Here is a 20,481-nt window from a genome sequence, read left to right as displayed (position 1 = left end):
GAAGTATCTTTACTAATCTATGTGGTGACCTTAGTCAGTTAAAAAAAAGTTTGACAAGTTTCAGTAGGCAGTTTGTTTGTTCTTTGGTGCGCAAAACATTGGATAGATTGATTATTCATAATGGTCTAAGGACAATAGGTTCTATATGATATTGTAGATCAACTTTGCAATTTAGCGTTACTACTGCTGAACTAACGCCCGTCAATCGAATCTTTACCAGTTTGCCCATTTCCATACCAAAAATTATGTCAAGTGGAAAGGAGATGTTTCAAAATGTATGGGCTCCAGGCCACCTTTTGTACACTATACTAAAAACTAAGAAAACATGCAAAGAACAATTCGTAGTGGTTCATTTTCTTCAAATCATGTTCGTTTCTTTGTTAAAAAACAATAATTATCACTTAAACTTGCAACACAACAGTGGAAAAACATCATGGCGGTAGTGATTACCGTAATAATGTCATCTGTCATTCTATTTTTAACTTACTATATACATTATATACTTTTTAATATATTTTTACGCGATTGGGCGTAGATATATAAATATTGTATTGTATGTATTGAGAAACAATACCTATATTTGATAAACATTAATTATATTTACTTTCATAAATCTTGACTTAAAACAAACATATCAAAATAAGTACTTCTATACCAATTTATTTTAGTTAAAACATTTAAGTGTGTAAATAAAACAACTTTAACTACACATTTAGATAATATTTTATTTATTCTTCACTTAGATACATTATTTATTCATTTTCAATATCTTCCCTTATCAATATTATCATCCAATCATGTAGCAGGTTCTGTAATATCCTGTGACGAGCTCAGCCCAAACATCAAACAATGATCATAATGTGAGCGCAACTACCTACGAGTACGGTTCGTTGCCCAGCAATGCAGTTGCAATAATAACTGATTATTTTCTCATCCCAAGAATGTCCTTGTCTTGCTATTGTAATTATCTAAAAAAAGGGGAATGTAAAAAGATTAGCTTCCCTGGTTTAAAATTATTAACGATTATTTCACGATTAATACAACTAACTGATGTATATTTTATTACCTGATGATATTGAATCCTTGTCAACACAATCCACAGCGATCGCACGAAATTACAAGAGTCCATAAAACATAAGCTGGGTAAACAAGTAAGATAGAATCAGTCCAAAATCGTACGCAGCACAGAGCAGAAACATATTCAGGATTGAAATCGAATCTTCTCATCAGTACATATTTATTCAACGTTTACATTGGAGTCCACTATTATATAATATGTATAAATCAACTTTTACACATATCAAATTGACAACTTCTTCTTTTTCAATTTGACATGTCACTTACATCTATAAAACCAGATACTATTTAAAAGGTAGTTTTGTTGTAATTATTATAAATAATTAATTAAATTCAGAAATAATGACGGGATACACAAAACAAAAGCCAGGTTGTAAAGTACTGAGGTAACAATAACTTTACGACAAAAACAGCGAAATACAGAATTACCGACATCCAAAGAGTATAGTAACCTATGTGTGGGGTACACATAGGTTCCCTGACCGACATCGAAAGTTTTGAAAACTTGACATTGACAGTATCCCGCCATATTGAATATTTTAATGAGGAATGCTTATTTTAAATTTTTAAACAGGAATACTTTAGGTTATCAAAATATATGTGTATTTTTCTTCAATTATACAAATTATTCGTGTTTTTTAGATATAGTGTACATGAGATGGCCGAAAATGAAACATCTCCTTTGTTAATTTTTATTTATCTATTTGTCATATGCGATATTTATCTAACTGTCGTAGGAGAAACTTGGCTAAGGTTAATTATTACTTACAGGCATATATAAGTATAGATATCTCACCGCCTTGTAATTGAAGGAAGCCATTAAATGGCTTAAACGGCTGACAATTCTGTCAGCCTTTTAATGGCTGTCATGTCGTAATTTACGCGGAACAATACCGACATGCACAGTTAATCGGTGCAAAAACACGAAATCGAATAAAAAGTGCGGAGAAATATCGTTTCATTCGTAAATGATCTAAAAACTACATTTTTTAAATATTTTTCAAACACCAAAATAGATGACAGTGAAAATTTCAATAGTCAAAACTAGTTACATTTTCTTGTTAGGAGTGAGCAATCTTTACTAATCTATTCTTACAGGCGTAATCAAAGACGCATGTAGAACATATCACAACACTGTTGTTAATATTAACAACAGATTACCCTGTTGTTATAAGCCAGCAATCATCTGTAACATACACACACATACATACGCTGTAAGTTACGTATAAGGGTTCGTACACAAAACTGCGATGCGACGTCGCATCGCAAAAATCTGCGAGCTCCCTCGACGATTCGCAAGAAATTGCGAATTGATTCGCATCGCACAGTGGTTGTTGTTGTTGGTCACCCTGAGAGACGCTACGCCGCACGATATCGCATCGCAGCAATTCGCATCGCAATTTTCTGCGTTGCGAATTCGCATCGCGTCGCATCGCAGTTTTGTGTTCGAGCCCTTAGTGTTGTGCTATTAACACATACGTACTGCTCTAAGATTGACTGGCAGTATGCTTATAATGTTCACTAAGTTCGTCTTTGTTCCTGTAGTATGCACATAAGGAATACATAATCTTATATATAAAATTCTCGTGTCACAATGTTAGTTACCGTACTCCTCTGAAACGGCTATACCGATTTTCACCAAATTTTATATGCATACTCAGTAGGTTTAAGAATTGGCTACTATCTACTTTTCATACTCCTAAGTGATAATAAGGGTTGTTCACCCTTAACATTTTTTTATTTATATGGCATCACAACGTTTGCCGGGTCGGCTAGTAAATAAATACAATTTCAAATTTCATTTCCTTTTATTTCAACAATTTAATATAAAACAATCCTTCGCAATCCTTCAATGCAAAAGCATTTTGAAAATGAAATTACTTATTCACGTATGAATTTGATTTCCAAATTCTTCACCATATTCTCCGAATTAACCTTGAACGCTGACGACGTAGCTATTTGCAACGATAATGAAGTATATCCACACTGAAAAGATTAATTAAACAAATTGATTTAAAATAAGTGAAAGTTTAGTGATTTGTAGTTCTTTACGCTGCGGATCCAGGTTCGAATCCCAGGCACAAGCTTAAGATTTTTCGACGTTATATATTTTTAGTAGTATTCGTAATGATATATTAGTATATGTAATAGTAAGTAATTATACTACTCGCTTTTACTGTCAAGGCAACGAAGATTTTTTTGTAATATAGGAGTAGCAGACGAGCATACAGTCCACCTGATAGTCAGTGGCTACTGCCGCCCATGGACATCTGTAGTCGACCCTAGATAGGATTAGATATTCCTACCTTCCTACCACAGATACGCCGCTACTCCTGAGGACTAAGCTGGAACGCCTCGGAAAAGTCTGTCTCCCTTACCACACCTTTCAAACTGGAACACAGCAGCGCCTAACTAATGCTGTTATGAGCCAGAAATAGGTTTGGCGGTGGTGCCGCCGGAGTCGAACCACAAAGGGTTCTACCACCTTCAAAAGATAAACAATTATAGTATGATTGAAGGTAGAACTCTCCGTGGTTCGACAACGGCGGCACCACCGCCTCACCAATAATGCCCAATAACAGTATTACATTTCATTGGGCGGAGTAACCACTTACCATCAGGTGGACTGCATGCTCGTCTGTTACATATATAATATAAAAAAACAGGATTTTTCTAAAGATGTGAAAACCAATCAGCACTTAGCCAGGGTGGTGGATTACAGCTTTAGCCCTTTTCACTCAAGAAGCACCTTCCCTTACCCAGTACGATACTAACTGTACCCTTACCATGAGTTTTTACGTTTTGACTAATATGACTGTTTTGGTATTCGATTGCGTATTTGCCCATACAATTTCGAATCAGCGCCCCTAGCGGATTATATCAGAACTTGGAAATAGTATGGGCCAATACGTAAACAAATACCAAAACAGTCATATTTGTCAAAACGTAAAAACTCATGGTAAGGGTACAGATTGATGATAATAATGACAAAAGCTTACTGAACAGATACGCCACAATAACTATCAAAAGGGCTGACCCAGACAGCCAGTCCAGACCGCTCAGTAGGCACTTGTCCTTCATAATACACTCGAATGCAGTCGCCACCACCATGAAGAAACCAACGATCACTGCGAGGAATGTCAACCACACAAACACCTGGGCGTAGCCTTCGGCGTCCTGAAAAAATATATAAAAAGTCCTTAAAAAGTTTCTACATCACTTAAAGTTAGTCCTTAAAGTATAAACTCTTCTAGTTTAGAATTGTGCGTTTTAAAATGTACACAGTTTTCCCTTTAAAAGGTTGTTACGCTTTTTAAGGATTGCGGACTCTTTAAGATGAGGCTCTTTTTTAAGGATTATCGACCTTTCGAGATGAGCTGAGGTGAGTCGAATTGAACTGAGTTGAGGTGAATTGGAAAGAGCTGGGGAGAGCTGCTGCGAGTTTAGTTGAGCTGTGCGGAGGTAAGCTGAGGTCAAATGAGCTGGGCTGGGGTGACCTGAGCTTGGCTTGAGAGTTGGGATGAGTTGAACTGGGTAATTAAAGTTAGGATGGAATGAAGTGGGTTGAGGTGGGGTGAGCTATTGAGGGTTAAACTGAGCTGGGATGTGAGGTAAGTTTAAGATCGAGATGACATGATGTGATATGTTCTCATTATACCCCAAAAAATAGAATTTGTGTATAAATTAAAAACATAGATCCGTTTAGAAAATGGTGTCTCTAAGGCACCCCTGCTGGGACATAATCCCAGAGCGTAGAATAACAACTGGCCCGGGCAATGGCCCGGCAAATTAATTAAACTATGAGAGGTGAAGTGAGAATTGAAAGGCGGCAGAACCCTTTGTGTCGGCGGAGTCAAACACTCCGTCGGCACCACCGCCACACCTATTTCTACCTCATAAGAGCAGTGGTAAGCGCTGCTGTTTGAAGGGTGAATTGAATTGAAACTCTTATAGTTTGAAGGGTGTGATAAGGAAGATATACTTATGCGAGTTGTTCCAGCTTAGCTCAGGGGTAGCGACGCATCTGTGGCCGATCTCAGGTAGGAATATCTAATTCTATCTGAGCTTGATAACGGATGTCAATGGGTGGCAGTAGCCACTTACCACTGGACTGAATGCTCGTCTGCTACTCATACTATAAATGAAAAACGTACATTGAGATCAGAATTGAGATTGGTATTGAGATTGAATTAGGATTGGGATTGGGATTTAGACTGAGCTGTGACTGTGACTGACTGAGACTGTACTGAGATTGAAGTTGAAGTTAAGATTGGGACTGGGATTGCGATTAAGTTTTGATACTGGGATTAGGATTGGGATTGAGATTGGGACGGGCATTGAGACGAAGCTTAGAAATCCCAGTTCTGGGATTGGGATAGAGATTGAGACTGAGACTAGACTGTGGTGGAGATAGAGGTTAAGATTGATCTGATAAATAAATGATGATGAGATAAATCATATCACAAGCGATGATTTCAATAGACCTTTAAAAAATGTGAAAATAAATTCAAAAAGTCGCGTAGATCCGATTAGAAAAGCGTGTCTTGGTCCCAGTACATAATCCCGGAGCGCAGAATAACAACCGGCCCGGGCAATGGCGCTGCAAATTATTCCATTATTCCGGCTAGTTCCGCATTATTCTAGCAAATTATTCCGTTGTTGGAGCCACTTCTGCATTATCCTAGGAATTATTCCATTATTCTAACCATTGCGTGCGGTCTATGCATTTTTCAGACTTGATTGTCGAATACTTTGAAGGTGTCTCCATGATTTTTTGATTTGGCATCATAAGCATTTGCTATCCCTGTGTGTGGATTTTTCGGGTTGACGAAATAACCCTAAATAAATAACAAATAATCTATACAATGTTTTCATACGAAAGATGAATATTCAACAATTTCTTCATACTTGACATTGTCAAAGGATGGATAAAATTTATTACATAATTATTAGTAACAATAATCAAGTTGATGATTATGATGATTATTCGTTCTATAAATAGAGAACTTGATGATTGATTTATAATGAAATCCATGTGGGCATAGTTCTGACACGACCTTCGCCAAAGTTTAACAATTGCTCTCTAATGATAACAAGCGACCCCTATGTGATGATTATAGTAGTAGTTAGTAGAGTTCATCATTATTCACAAGTGGATCGAGGAATATCAGAAATTTCCTATTACTCTTGTATGTCCCGTGATAAGCAAGATCACAAACGAAATGAATGAAATAAATTTGAAGGTGGTAGAACCCTTTGTGGTTCGACTCCGGCGGCACCACCGCCACACCTATTTATGTCTAATAACAGGAGTGTTAGCTACTGTGTTTTGTTTTAAAGGGTGTGGTAAGGGAGACATACTTTTCCGAGGCATTGCAGCTTAGTCCTCAGGGGTAGCGGCGCGTCTCTGGCCGACCTCCGGTACGAATATCTGATCTTATCTGGAGTCGATTACAGATGTCCAAGGGCGGCAGTAGCCACTTACCCGTCTCGTCGTCTATCGTCTTCGTTGCTCGTCTGCTACTCCATATTATAAAAAACGCTTTGTACTTGGATCGTGTACCGAACTTTACAAAAGGCAACTGTGTTTTTGTGCTCTCGAACAAGTACTTAAAAATATTTAGCCTCTTATAGTCGTAAATGTAACTCCACTGCGTTCAATATAGGTATTAATAACATTAAATTTGAGATGCGACAGAACAAGTCAGGTTAGGGCATCGATTTTCGAAAATCAGGTCACAGCTTATTCCTAGTGTTTTTGTATCGTTTCGACTTAACGGGATTGAAATGTACATTAATTTATGCTGTTACATTACTTTATGCCGTTTTTCCTCATTACATATCATAGAGGATGGTAGATGGTTGGATTGTAGGTAAGATCAGACCTTTCATGGTTCATCTGCGGAAGAATTGAAAAATGTTACAATGAAGATTGGAAGAAGTTCTCTATTATAGAAGAAGTGAAAATAAATAAAGAAAAAGATGAATACATTTAAATCAATTAGCACTGGAAAGGAAATTCGAAGATAACAAAAAAATATATATAAAGAAGATGTTGAGCATAAAAAAAGGAAATGGAAAAAAAATAAAGTATGAAAGAAGATCACCCATATCGTCATCGTAAAGAAAATTATGAGAATGAAAAATGTCGTTGAGCATGTGCTCAATCGTCGTAAAACAGAAATGAAATATACCAATTTCTGAGTTATAATAGCAATGTTAAGCTCTGTTGTTTTTTTAGTATAGAAGAAGTGGCCACTGCCTTCCATGGACATCTGTAATCAACCCCGATAAAATTAGAGCTCTACCTGAGGTATGTATGTCTTTTACCACACTTTTCAAATCGCAATACCGTAGCGCTCAACACTACTGTAAGTCAGGAGAAGAAGGCACGGCGGTGGGGTGTCCGGAGTCAAACCACAATGGGTTCTACCATCTACATAGTTCTGAGAGTGTAGCAACACAAAATATATTTTTAACACGCTTTTATTAGCTTGGTTTGTATGTATGTGTGTACGTAACAATAACGGAATCTTTGAACCCGATTTCTATCCACTTTGAACGTTCAGTTTAATTCAAAATTTTGAAGAATTATCAAAAACCGATGACAATACACGATTTTAATAATTTTGTACCATTGTCCTTATCAACATCCTCAGGATTAATGATTTTCGAGGCGAGATTGTTAAAGCGCCTGTGAGAAAGTTCATCGCAAGTTACTAGATTGCAAAATAATTGCTTTTTAGTTTCAATAACTGTTATAGCGTGATTTTTAGTTTAGAAAATAATAATGTTATTTCCCTATAACTCAAATGTTCTAAAACATATCTATAACGCCCTCTTGTAGAATGATTTTTAGAATTCCGTACTCAAAGGGTAAAACGAAACGCTCCGCTGTCTGTACGTGTGTCACTGGGCTTTATCTCTTAAACCGTAATAGATAGACACTTGTTTTTTTTACAAACAACAACTATTCAACTCGCTATAACAACAAATACTAAAAATTAATAAAGTAAATATAATTTAAAAAACTATGTCTTTTAGTTTTTTTTAATTATATTTATTTTATAATATTTTATTTTATAATATAATATAATTATGCAGTTCACCTGATGTAAATGGCTACTGCCGCCCATGGACATCTGTAATCAACCCCAGATAAAGATAAAGATAAAGATAAAGATAATTTATTTGCTTTGAACAGTGAGAAAAGTTGTTACATACAATATTATTAGTCTCTTATTCAGCCTTTTCAAGCATGCAAATTGAATTAAATGAAATGGAATTACATTATATAAAATTAAATTACACCAAATTAATATAACTATACCAACTACATTACATTAAATGGTTTGAAATTTTAACTATTTAGATTAAATTATATATTATACAATGGAATACATTAATTACAATTAGTTTAAATGTCAACATAGATAGGATTAGATATTCCTACCTGAAGTCAGCCACAGATGCGCATCTACCCCTGAAGACTAAGTTGGAACTCCTCGGAAAAGTCTGTCTCCCTTTCAACACCCTTTAAAACAGAAGACAGCAGCACCTAAGACTGCTGTTATTAGGTAAAAATAGGTGTGGCGGTGGTGCCGCCGGAGTCGAACCACAAAGGTTTCTACCACCTTCACTTCACTTCAAGATTTTCCAACTTAGTCCTCAATTAGTCAAGAGACTTGATGACGAACAGACTTCAAAATCATTAAAATTATTACCAATTTACTTCCAACAGCAACATAACAATAAACACTGCACCCCTCATTCTACAAATGAAATTACTTCTGAGACCGCAAGTTGACGTATAATATTTTGTTCTACAAAATGGCAGATCGCCGAAAATTGGAGTTGACGGAAAGTGGGACAGAGAAGCGTTACGTAAAATAAATAAAAACGGCTAAGAATAAAATAACTAAGGGGCCAGATAACGGAATAAAGCCACTCAGACTTGACAAGCTACTTGGATACGGTTCCAATTTTAACAATGTTTCGTTCTTATGTAATTGTTGTCGTCTTAACAACAATGATTGAGAAAATAATAAAATAGGTAGTTTGATAATAAAATACACTTATATTACGGGTAGTATGCACTAAGAATCCCTGTAAAAAGACTGTGATAGCGTCGGCTCTTTTACTCGCTTGTAGTCGTATCGCAGACAGCTCGTAAGTGGAAACTCTGTTAGATAAGTAGTTGATGTATTAAAGGTAAATATGGTGGTTATTTTTTTAAAATACTAATAGTGTTGAGTAAAAGTAATAAGTAGAAATTGGCTAAAATCTGTTAAACAAATATATACGTATGGTATGTATTTTGTGTGATAAGCTTTGTAAAGTGCCTATATTTCGTATAAATAAATATGCTTCGTATTGATATTTGATTATATACTTAACTGGGATAGTTAAACTGGGTTAGTTTGTATTTTATGAATTTAATTTTGAGATTTTCATAGCTCGTCGAAGTATTTTATTAGTACTTAGAACATTAGTAGAATATGAAACTGGGTGAACCCTCTGTGGTTCACCTCCGGTAGCACCATCGCCACACTTATTTCTACCTTTTTTTTTTCTTTTCGAGGGGGAAAGCTTCAAAAGGTATCCGACGACGTGGGAGCGACTCCGGGTTATGTGGGATTTTTACCGCACTAAAACCCCCCCGATGGCCGTCCTCAGCGCTTGTTGGAGAACTCTGAGATCTCCAACGAAACACAACCGGAGTCCTCCAACCCGGGTTCTGGGAGCGTTCGCTCCTCCCACAACATGTGGTGATTACGACGGTATGCGACCACACATGCCACCGTCCTTCCCGGGGTAGCATACTGGACGGTTCGAGCTCCCACTCTTGCCGCCCGCAACCCCGGAAGCCCCCTTTTAGTCGCCTCTTACGACAGGCAGGGGATACCGTAGCCCTATTCTAGTCCCGGAACTACAGGGACAACACTTATTTCTATTTAGTAACAGCAGTGTTAAACGCTGCTGTGTTCTGGTTTGATGGGTGTAGTAAAGGAGATATATTTTTCTCAGGCGTTCCAATTTACTTCTCAGGGTAAGGAATATTTCTGTGGCCGGCATAAGGTAGGAATCTATTCTTATCTGGATTTTTACAGATATCCATGGGCGGTAGTAGACACTTACCGTCATATGGACTGCATGCTTATTGGCTACTTGTATAATAGGTATATTATCTATACTAATATTACAAAGAGAGAAACTTTGTTTGTTTGTTTGTTTGATTGTAATGAATAGGCTCAAAAACTACTGGACCGATTTTAAAAATTCTTTCACCATTCGAAAGCTACATTATCCACGAGTAACTTTATATGAAATATATTTGATAAATAGATTTTGAGGCGGTACAAAGTTTGCCGGGTCAGCTAGTATAATATATATATATAGTATAATATATATATATATATATATATATATATATATATATATATATATATATATATATATATATATAGTATAATATAAATATATATTACATACACCCGAAAATACCTCCGCAGTCGGGTTTTTGCAACAAAACTCTTTTCTTCAGAAACAGGTTACCCGAATTAATAAACTATTTCATATTGTTGGTTTAAAATACAGTATAGCCCGAAAAAACTGCTAGTCCGCTCTGAATATAGTAATGAATCGCGTCGCCATAGTAAATTGTGACAACACCTGCTCGCAACAACTTCAAAGCGGACTAACAGTTTGGCGCGGACTAGAACTGATCTTACCGCTAAAGTAGCGAAGAGGAGAATAACGCCAGTGAACATAAAGATGCACGACATAGCCGTTATAGTCGTTGGTATGAGAAGGCTGATTTGAGATAGCGCTTGTTCTGAATCTGTAAGTTAAAATCATAGATTAGTAAAGATTACTCACTCCTAACAAGAAAATGTACCCAGTTTTGAGAATTGAAATAGTTGCGTAAAAAAGTTTTGCCACGTCTCCGTGCTAAAATGTCCCTAAAATATTTGAAATTATTATTATAAATTATTTAATTATCATGTAAATTACGCAGTATTAGTTATTTATTACACACACAGCCCCACACTAGGATTCCCTGTATCGTGGGTGCTATGGACACACACAGAGACAAATACACAAACACCCAGACCCAGAAACAGAAATCTAAATTCATCATTTAGAAATCTGTCTGGCCGGGGATCGAACCCGGGACCCTCTGCGCGACAGACCGGCATGGTGACCGTTCCGCCGTGCGGGTCGTCAATAAATTATAGTTAAAAAAAACTAAAAAGTAAAATTATTGAAATTTAGTAGCATCACTTGACTAATTAGTTATTTAGTCCGCACCAGTCGACGCCGCACCAACTACCTCGAAAATTGTTAATCCTGCTGATCTTTATAAGGAAAATGGGATAAGAGATTACGATAATTGTTCAAAATTTAGAATTAAACTAACTGTCAGAGGGTAAAAATCGAATTCCTTTACATACATACATACATGCCTAGTACGAATAGTATTTTTCTTACCTTTTATAGCTGTAACATTCTTTACTTTACTATAACTGATATTTGTTATCTTCTCCATCCCACAGAGCCCCGTGACGCCTGTCATCTGAAAAATCAATATAAATATGAAAAATGTGTTTGTGCGGATTTTTTATATAATATAGAAGTAGCAGGCGAGCATGCAGACCACCTGATGGTAAGTGGCTACTGCCGCGCAGAGACATCTGTAATCAACCCCAGATAAGATTTGATGCCAACCTGAAGTGAAGGTGATAGAACCATTTGTGGTTCCATTCGTGATATTTTTCCGAGGCGTTCTAGCTTAATCCTCAGGGGTAGCGGCGTATCTGTAGCCGACCTCAAGTTGGAATATCTAATCCTATCTGGGGTTGATTACAGATGTCCATGGGCGGCAGTAGCTACTTATCATCAGGTGGACTGCATGCTAGTCTGCTACTCCTATATTAAAAAAAAACACGTGTATGCAATATTTCAGCTGCAAGATTAAACTCTCACTCACTCAACAGTGTGTAGTCACCTTTACTTTTGTGACGTCATTAATCTTTTCGTGACTGTATATTAATTTTCCACTCTAGTAAATACAAATATCATAAGGAAGAAGTAATAAATTATTTATTTGTAGGATCTTAATATCATTGTTATTATACCCGAACATCGTTAACCTTGTTCTCTGTTATTTGGGCCACATGTTGGCCCATATATTGGCCCACTGTTTGGCGTTGCCTTTTTATTGTAACTAATGATTTAGTAATTTAATTAGTAAAATAGTATTTTTTTACCAATAGCATTTTTTTAGTTATAATAACAATCACAGATAGAATAAAAATATAACCTGAGTCCAGCCTCAGATGCACTGATTTTTGTTTTGTATATTATGGGAGTAGCAGACGAGCATGCAGTCCACATGATCGTAAGTGGCTACTGCCGCCCATGGACATCTGTAAGCAACCCCTCGGAAAAGTATGTCTCCCTTACCCTTCAAACCAGAATACAGCAGCGCTTAACACTGCTGTTATTAGGCTACATAGGTGCTTGCAGAGTCGAACCACAGAAGGTTTAAATAGTTACTATTTTAAAGTTAATTTTAAACCTGAATATATAATAAAAAACTCGGCTCGAAAACCTATCTAGCACCGTGGTCTGTTCTGAAGGCGGTAGAACCCATTGTGGTTCGACTCCGGCGGCACCACCGCCACACCTATTTCTACCTAATACAGTGTTAAGCGCTGCTGTGTTCTGGTTTGAAGGGTGTGGTAAGGGAGACATACTTTTCCGAGGCGTTCCAGCTTAGTCCTCAGGGGTAGCGGCGCATCTGAAGGCGACCTCAGGAATATCTTATCCTATCTGGGGTTGATTACAGATGTCCATGGGCGGCAGTAGCCACTTACCATCAGGTGGAATGCATGCTTGTCTGCTACTCCCATATTATAAAAAAAACTATGAACGTGTCATAAAGACCTCCTATTGTAACAAACCAATAAGTGGATTTCAAAATGCTATCCATTATGAATTCCATTGAAACTCGAGAATGTCTCCTTGAGATACCGTGGAATCGATCCAAGATCCAATATTGTAGATAATCAGTATTCAATCCGTGTTATCTCGAACGGAGTCGCCATTACTTATTAATTCGATGAGGATTCATTCGAAGCTTAATTAAAACCAACGGAGAAACAATATGGATGCAAAAATTAATATTGTTATCAATTTCAATTTATAATTTCATCATAAATCTATTACACGACGACCCATGTGGCGGGGCGGTCACCATACCGGTATGACATGCAAGGGATTCCCGGTTCGATCCCTGGGCAGACATATATGTACTCGTAAATGATGAATTTAGATATCCCTTCTGAGTGCTTATGTATCTTATTGTATCTTAGTGTGTGTCCATGGCACCCAAGAGAAAGAAGTGTAGAAGTGGTGTAGAAAATGTAAATGATAAATGCGTCTAGAATTGGCACAGGAGAAAGTTTGCGTGTTTGCTTGAAAAAATAGTATGAGCAGTGCCATAGTCGCACGCTTTTGACGTGTTTTTACACGGGTTTTTAAGGATGGTAGGACCCGATATGGTTCTACTCCGGCAGCACCACCGCCACATCTATTTCTGCCTAATAATGCACGACGCTATCGCACGCGGCATACGCCCGATTTTGTGATTTCAACCAACATACAAAATTACGTAATATTGTATGAGTGGCCTCTAGTGGTTTTTCATATCTGCTTTCATGCTTCGGAGGGGACATTCAGCGGTCGATTATCAAGGATTCTGATTATCATGGTTATCAATGTCACTTATTAAATCTTGGCGTAGACCTTATGTTACCCACAAACCTACCTTTCTCAATACGCACTGAATCATTTGGTGTAGTATTTTTTTTAATATAGGAGTAGCAGACGATTATGCAGTCCACCTGATGTTTAGTGGCTACTGCCGCCCATGGACATCTGTAATCAATCCTAGATAGGATTACATACTCCTACCTGAGGTTGGCCACAGATGCGCCGCTACCCCTGAGGACTAAGGTGGATCACCTCGGAAAAGTCTGTCTTCTTTACCAGACCCTTCAAAACGGAACACAGCAGTGCCTAACACTGCTATTATTTGGTATAAATAGGTGTGGCGGTGGTGCCGCCGGAGTCGAACCACAAAGGGTTCTACCACCTTCATAAATGATCCCTATTATGAGAAGAAACCTATGACTAGGCATTGGAACATAAAAATAATTTACTTACAATCCCTAATACAGATATTATCAACATTCCGATTCTGAGATTGAGAAAAAAACAACAATGCGATACTTCCGGAAAGATCTCACACATCTTGATATATTAGTAATAAAATAAAATTATATAAAATAAATTATAAATATTACATTATCAAAACTATGACATATATACAGTAAAATTGAATTATGTCATAGATACGTAAATACAGATAAAGTAATGATCTCAGATACTAGTCATTGTTCTGAGGCAATGATTACAGAAATTATATCATCGTTCGTATTTAATATAAACAATCATTATTTTCTTGCGCATTGTTTTGCCCACACGTGAACACATTCAAGAAAAACAATGTGAATTTATACTCCAATATTGAAAAAAATCTGTCTGCTACACCAATATTATAAAAAAATCTTATTTTGTATTTAATTAATCTTATCACATCCCTCAAACACACACACACACACACACACAGTACTTAACACTGCTGTTATAAACCAGAAATAGGTATTGATTATTTACTTCCAATTTTTTATGTATGTAATATTAGGGGTGTATGTATTGGGCTTAATAATACATTGAGACAATAAAAAATAATATATTCAAGTACCAATATTTATATAGTTCACTAACAAGTGCAATAATCATTGTCAAACTAAATCTTCATGTGATGCTAAATATTTGAGAGACACCCGCAGACTATTTACCACAAGTATGAAGTATGTAGTCACTGCAAAGAAAAATAATGTTAAATCAATAAAAATCTCATACAAAAAATATTGTTTAGAAAAATAAAAAAACACGCTTACATATAAAATTTTGAATTATACTGACGGTACAAAGTGGGTAAAACTCGAGTTCAAAAATTCAGTTTCATATATACAAGTCAAGCTAATGAAAGCGTAGTAAAATATATAAAAATATTCGAACCTTAACTGTAACCATAACCGAAATACTAGTATTAGGTTGTTTTGTGAGCGCGCTACGTCTTCGTAGCACCTCTACGCGGCTACAGCGCTACGATCACATAACTGTTATAATATTAAAGTCGCCCATATCGAGCATTGCCCTAATTATATTCAATCATTGAATAATTTAATGTTTTGCCTATAAAATCAAAATTTTAACAATTTCTTGTAGAGATAGTCAAATCTAGGTAGGTAGATAAAATTTGGATAGATTGATTATTAATAACAGACGTGAATCATTATTAGATAGCAGCTGTTACTCCTCGATAGCGACTTTTATACCTTTACCAGTTTGCTTGGAAGAACGTGATCCCACGCCACCTTCAGTAGTGACATGTTCCCAGCAGTGGGGTTATGAAATTAAAGATATTTGTACCCTTACCACGAGTTTTTACGTTTCGACAAATATGACTGTTTTGGTATTTGTTTACGTATTGGCCCATACTATTTCCAAGTTCTGATATAATCCGCTAGGGGCGCTGATTGGAAGGCACACATTGGAGGCACTTACAAATTGTGAGATGCAATATTTTTTACTTATACTACTACGGGCTCAGAAAGCGAACTCAATTAAGAAGATTCGGTAAGAAACTCAGAAAAATGCAGCTAAATAGAGTATATACTCACACAATAAGTTACAAACGACGAACATACACAGTAGACCGCCAGCGAGGTAGCTGTGCGGAGGCACGAAGAAGCAGAACATGGCCAGGATGAGGAACATCAGGGACACCGTCACAGCGTATACCAGGGCGCCCCACTGGTATATCTCGATTAGGATTGGGATGTTCTGAGGAAAATAGGTGTCTATTAGTCTCATTTGTTTTTGTCAATTTCAAAGGTTCTTAAATTTTCAAAGGTAATTTTGGGGTATTTACACTAGGATTTTCATTGGGGTCTTAAAGAGTAGATATCCTGCTATGACTGACATCGAATAGAATATCTATATATCATCTGGAGTTCAGGGAAGTATCAGATAGATTTGAATGCTACTCGAATTTAATTTAAAAAATCGTTACCAACTCACTTTCGGCCAGTAGTCTCTGATATTAAAGTTATTGTTAACGGTTAGAAATCTATAACACTAATTACGGTGGTATACATATCCAGTATATTATTATTCATACATAAGTCGTTAGAAGGGCCATATAGGCAATCAATACTGTGTCTTGCCTTTGCGTTAGTATTATTTTTCAGGAAATAAACACCAATATTTTTCTGGTGTGGTGATAACAAATTTAGACATAATGTTGTTTCCACAGAAGTTTCCAATAGCAATATTACTTACACAGCAAGCTCCCAGCAGCAGCAGAGCACTTATTGCACAGAGGGCAATGGAGACTGCACCCAGAGCGACCTGCACCGCGCTCTCCGTAGCCGAGCTGTAGCTGGCGAGCACTGGGCTCATGTCCCACGCGCCTTTGGACTGGGAGACGTTGGGAGCGAAGAATAGACCCACCATCTGTGTTGCATGATTTAGTATTATTTGGAGCAACCCTTTATGGTTCCACTCCGGAGGTCACTGATGCTTATGCCAAATAACAGCAGTGTTAAGTGCGTGTATTTGACTTTGGAGGGTGTTCGTTGTTCGACCTTAGTTCTCAGGGATAGAAAATTTGTAGTTGACCTCGGGTAGAACTCTTGTCTTATCTAGGGTAAATTCTACCTAATAACAGCAGTGTTAGGCGCTGCTGTGTTCCGGTTCGAAGGGTGTGGTAAGGGAGACAGACTTTTCCGAGGCGTTTCAGCTTAGTCCTCAGGGGTAGAGGCGTGTCTGTGGCCGACCTCAGGTAAGAATATGTAATGCTATCTGGGGTTGATTACAGATGTCCATGGGCGGCAGTAGCCACTTACCATTAGGTGGACTGTATGCTCGTCTGCTACTCCTATATTATAAAAAAAATCTAGGGTGAATTACAAATGGCAACGGGGTCACCACCCCATTGAACATCTTCAATTGTTCTATTTGACGTTGTTCACAAGTTTGTATTCATGGGCGACAGTGGCGCAAGATGCTGTCTAAAAGAATAAAGCAAAAATAGGTCATAATATAGCAAAAGTTAATAATACATATAACTATACAGAAATATCTCCACTCTTGAAATAGATATCTTCAAAGTAGAACTGTGTATTAGTGCCAGTTATTTTTCGATGTATCTAAAGATAGATAGGTTCAACGGACAGCTTATTCTAAAACTGAGATCTGTTCTAGATTTGTATCAGTTTATTTTGAGCTCTATCAGAATGGAGGCCTGAATCTTAATTTTAGACTAAGGTTATTAATAAATTCATGATTGTTGTATAAAGCAATGATAGCCTAGCAGTTGACACTTGGTCTCTCGATCGAGGTGTCCAAGGTTCGAAGCCCAGGCATGACCTCTGATTTAGCCAGTGCGAAGGATTACGGCCTGATTACGATTAAGGATTACGGCCTGACGGCGGATGATTGTTTTACTCAGAGGACTACCCCTTTTGTGGTTAACTTACGATATGTTTTCTGTCCTATTTGCAATTAATAACAGGTTAATTGTCGCTATTTATAAAATCTTGACATTATAATTATAATCTAATCTAATTTAAAAATTATATTTGTGTGTATTATTTTGTATTTAAATAATAATAATTACTACTGTAACTTTATAATAATATTGCACGTTAGTGATGATAAAATGCATATTGATATTGATATTATAGTGATAAAATATGTATATTAAGCATTTCACAAAATAAATTTGATATGATTTGATTTGATTTTGATTATTAATTTAACATTCGGTGTATATGACTATTTGGTATGTGTCTATTCTGTTTTTGGAAAGACAAAATAATGTTCGGCACCATATCTATTGAATTGTACTAAATATACTGTCGATCTAGATCCATAAGACATATAACATGTATACAGTTCTAGTTCGCGCCAAACTGCTAGTCCGCTCTGAAGTTGTTGCTAGCAGGTGTAGTCAAACAATTTGCTATGGCGACGCGATTCATTTCTATATTCAGAGCGGACTAGCAGTTTTACGCGGTCTATACACACTTAGAAATATACGACGATCTTATATATTCGGTTACGTTACCAAATAGCTCAATGGGGACAAAGTTGTTCCCATACCATAAAAATAATAACTTTAGGAGTCTAATGAATTCATCGTCGAAAGACTTACAAAAGAAAAAGCAGCGATCATAACAGTCCCAGCACGGAGGAAGCAGCAGAAACAGCAGCTGATGACCGTTGGCAACCGGTCCATTTGTAAACGACACTTCATCTTGAATATTCTTCACTTGACTATTTGGAGAATAATGTTATTATAATCCTTGCTTTATTTGGAGAATATCGTTATTATAATCCTTGCTTTATTTGGAGAATATTTTTTAAATACTTTCTTTATTATAATTATTTTTGTTTATTAATACTCTTCAATTTTGGACATGTCTGCCAGATCTTGAGTGACATGCGATGTCTATTATTTTCTTTTTTGTTCAAATAATGATTTTCGACTCTCCAATAATAATAAAGCTTGGTAATTGGTTAATGCGTTTCGTTTTTCTAATCTATGAGTCTAATATTTATTTGTAGAAAATGATGTTAATGTACAATAAGGAGAAATTTAATAAAAATCAAGTGAAACATGTATATTTACTTACTCGTCAATTTAAAAGATCTTAAAGTTCGTTGTTTTGGTATTTCTCGAAATATAAAAATGTGTAAAGTTCAGTTTCTACATCCCTACTTCTTACTAATATTATAAATCTGAAAGTAACTCTGTCTGTCTGTCTGTCTGGTTGTCTCTTCTTCACGCCTAAACCACTGATGCGATTTTAATGAAATTTTATACAAAGATAGTCTAAGACCCTAAAAAGGACATAGGATAGTTTTTATCCCGGAAATCTCACGGGAACTAGGGATGGCGATCTAAGATCAATTAATCGGAGAATTGATCTTTTGGACCCAAACCATCGATAATTTTAATCGATATTAGTAAGGATTAAATCGTAAACTATGCATTTGATCAAGTGATGATCTTTAGCAAAATTGAAGGTACGAGTTTTCAATTTTATGTATGTTTGTATGTTATATTATTTTCTTTTAAACGCGGGTGAAGCCGCGGTCAAAAACTAGTAAAATATAATGCAGTAATTACATTATCTTGAATCCGGTTATAATGTTTTTGGAAACCATGGGCAACTGAATCAAATAAATTCCATGCTTGTTTGATATTATTATTAATACATGAACCTACTTTTAATAAAACACTTTCAAAAATACATCTAACTAAAACATTATAAACATCTTTGTAGTAGAACCTATTTGAATTATAAATGAAAATATTAAACTGGTGTTAATTCTTAAAATAATTTTATAACCGACTGAGACCTCGGTTTCATACTGTAACCTAGCAAGTTATAAAATTATGCGCGTTAAATATGATTTACAATTCAAAATATATACAGGGACGTAGGTGCGGTGAATTGATTTATTGCACACTTGCGATTTTTAAACGCAACTTGTCGCAATAGAGATGGCTTGACTGATAGCGTCCTCGCAACACCTTTGTCTTATAATTGCAGTAGCAGTAGTCTTGAAAGATGGTAAAGCTAGCACGGTTTGACTGAGATGGTACTACAGCTAAACCAGTTTCTAGCGTAAAGCAGTGTGTATCGGTGACCTAAACATGACATCATCTTATTCCCCAGAAGAATCTGTTCTCTATGGAATTGGTCAGAAGGGCTGCTGTGACTGCTTGCCATCAAGTGGATTGCAAGCTCGTTTGCTGCTCTAATATTATATAAAAAAATACAAACGTTGCTGAGTTTTGGTTTCAAAGATGTGGTAATACAGAGACAGAGAGCAATTCAACTTCAAGGATTGCTTAGCATCTGCCATCGACGGAAGGGATTATATCCTATTTAAAATTGATTGTGTTGGCAACCCAACAAAAGTGTTAACGTAGCAATTATGTGGCAAAACTGAGCGCCTCTCCCGCTCACCACCATTAAACCGCCTGTACGTGTAATAGTTAAATAAATTTAAATAAATTTTACCCAGTTTCGGCAGCTGACGATACTTAATTTTGTTAAATAAATTACTGTTATATAAAGAGTACCTCAAGATCCAAATATACCTTTGTAATGAAATAATAAATAATGGTTCATGAAATAAATAAATGTATTACTATTATTATTATATTATTAAATAAAATAAGGTTCTGCCTCC

At 36.4% G+C, this 20,481-nt stretch overlaps 2 protein-coding genes and 1 long non-coding RNA gene across 4 annotated transcripts; all 3 read right to left on the bottom strand.

Annotated features, from left to right (window-relative positions):
- Positions 1 to 705: 705 nt before the first annotated feature.
- Positions 706 to 1,156, bottom strand: LOC140745210 (uncharacterized). The gene is made up of 2 exons (XR_012102635.1): positions 1,067 to 1,156; positions 706 to 968 (listed from the first exon to the last, which is right to left on the bottom strand). It is a non-coding gene; the product is annotated as an uncharacterized LOC140745210 (long non-coding RNA).
- Positions 1,157 to 2,872: 1,716 nt separating this feature from the next.
- LOC140745188 (uncharacterized) lies at positions 2,873 to 14,469 on the bottom strand. 2 transcript variants are annotated; one of them, XM_073076936.1, is made up of 5 exons: positions 14,308 to 14,469; positions 11,569 to 11,653; positions 10,809 to 10,918; positions 4,077 to 4,254; positions 2,873 to 3,063 (listed from the first exon to the last, which is right to left on the bottom strand). In XM_073076936.1, exons 1-5 carry the CDS (start codon positions 14,392 to 14,394, stop codon positions 3,008 to 3,010), a joined length of 516 nt encoding a protein of 171 aa, XP_072933037.1. In that variant the 5' UTR covers positions 14,395 to 14,469; the 3' UTR covers positions 2,873 to 3,007. The 2 variants fall into 2 exon arrangements, with proteins under 2 accessions (XP_072933037.1, XP_072933041.1); XM_073076940.1 differs by having other exon boundaries at positions 4,115 to 4,254.
- Positions 14,470 to 14,881: 412 nt separating this feature from the next.
- LOC140745172 (uncharacterized) lies at positions 14,882 to 18,730 on the bottom strand. The gene is made up of 4 exons (XM_073076935.1): positions 18,431 to 18,730; positions 16,555 to 16,728; positions 15,894 to 16,056; positions 14,882 to 15,028 (listed from the first exon to the last, which is right to left on the bottom strand). The coding sequence occupies exons 1-4, from the start codon at positions 18,530 to 18,532 to the stop codon at positions 14,949 to 14,951; spliced, it is 519 nt and encodes a 172-aa protein (XP_072933036.1). The 5' UTR covers positions 18,533 to 18,730; the 3' UTR covers positions 14,882 to 14,948.
- Positions 18,731 to 20,481: the final 1,751 nt, after the last annotated feature.

The sequence above is a fragment of the Epargyreus clarus genome, unplaced genomic scaffold (assembly GCF_041222505.1).
Source record: "Epargyreus clarus isolate Ecla_fem2 unplaced genomic scaffold, WU_Ecla_fem_2.2 ptg000002l, whole genome shotgun sequence".
NCBI classification, from domain to species: Eukaryota; Metazoa; Arthropoda; class Insecta; order Lepidoptera; family Hesperiidae; genus Epargyreus; species Epargyreus clarus.
The sequence above is the reverse complement of the archived record's forward strand: the minus strand, read 5'-3'. Positions and strand labels throughout refer to the sequence as shown.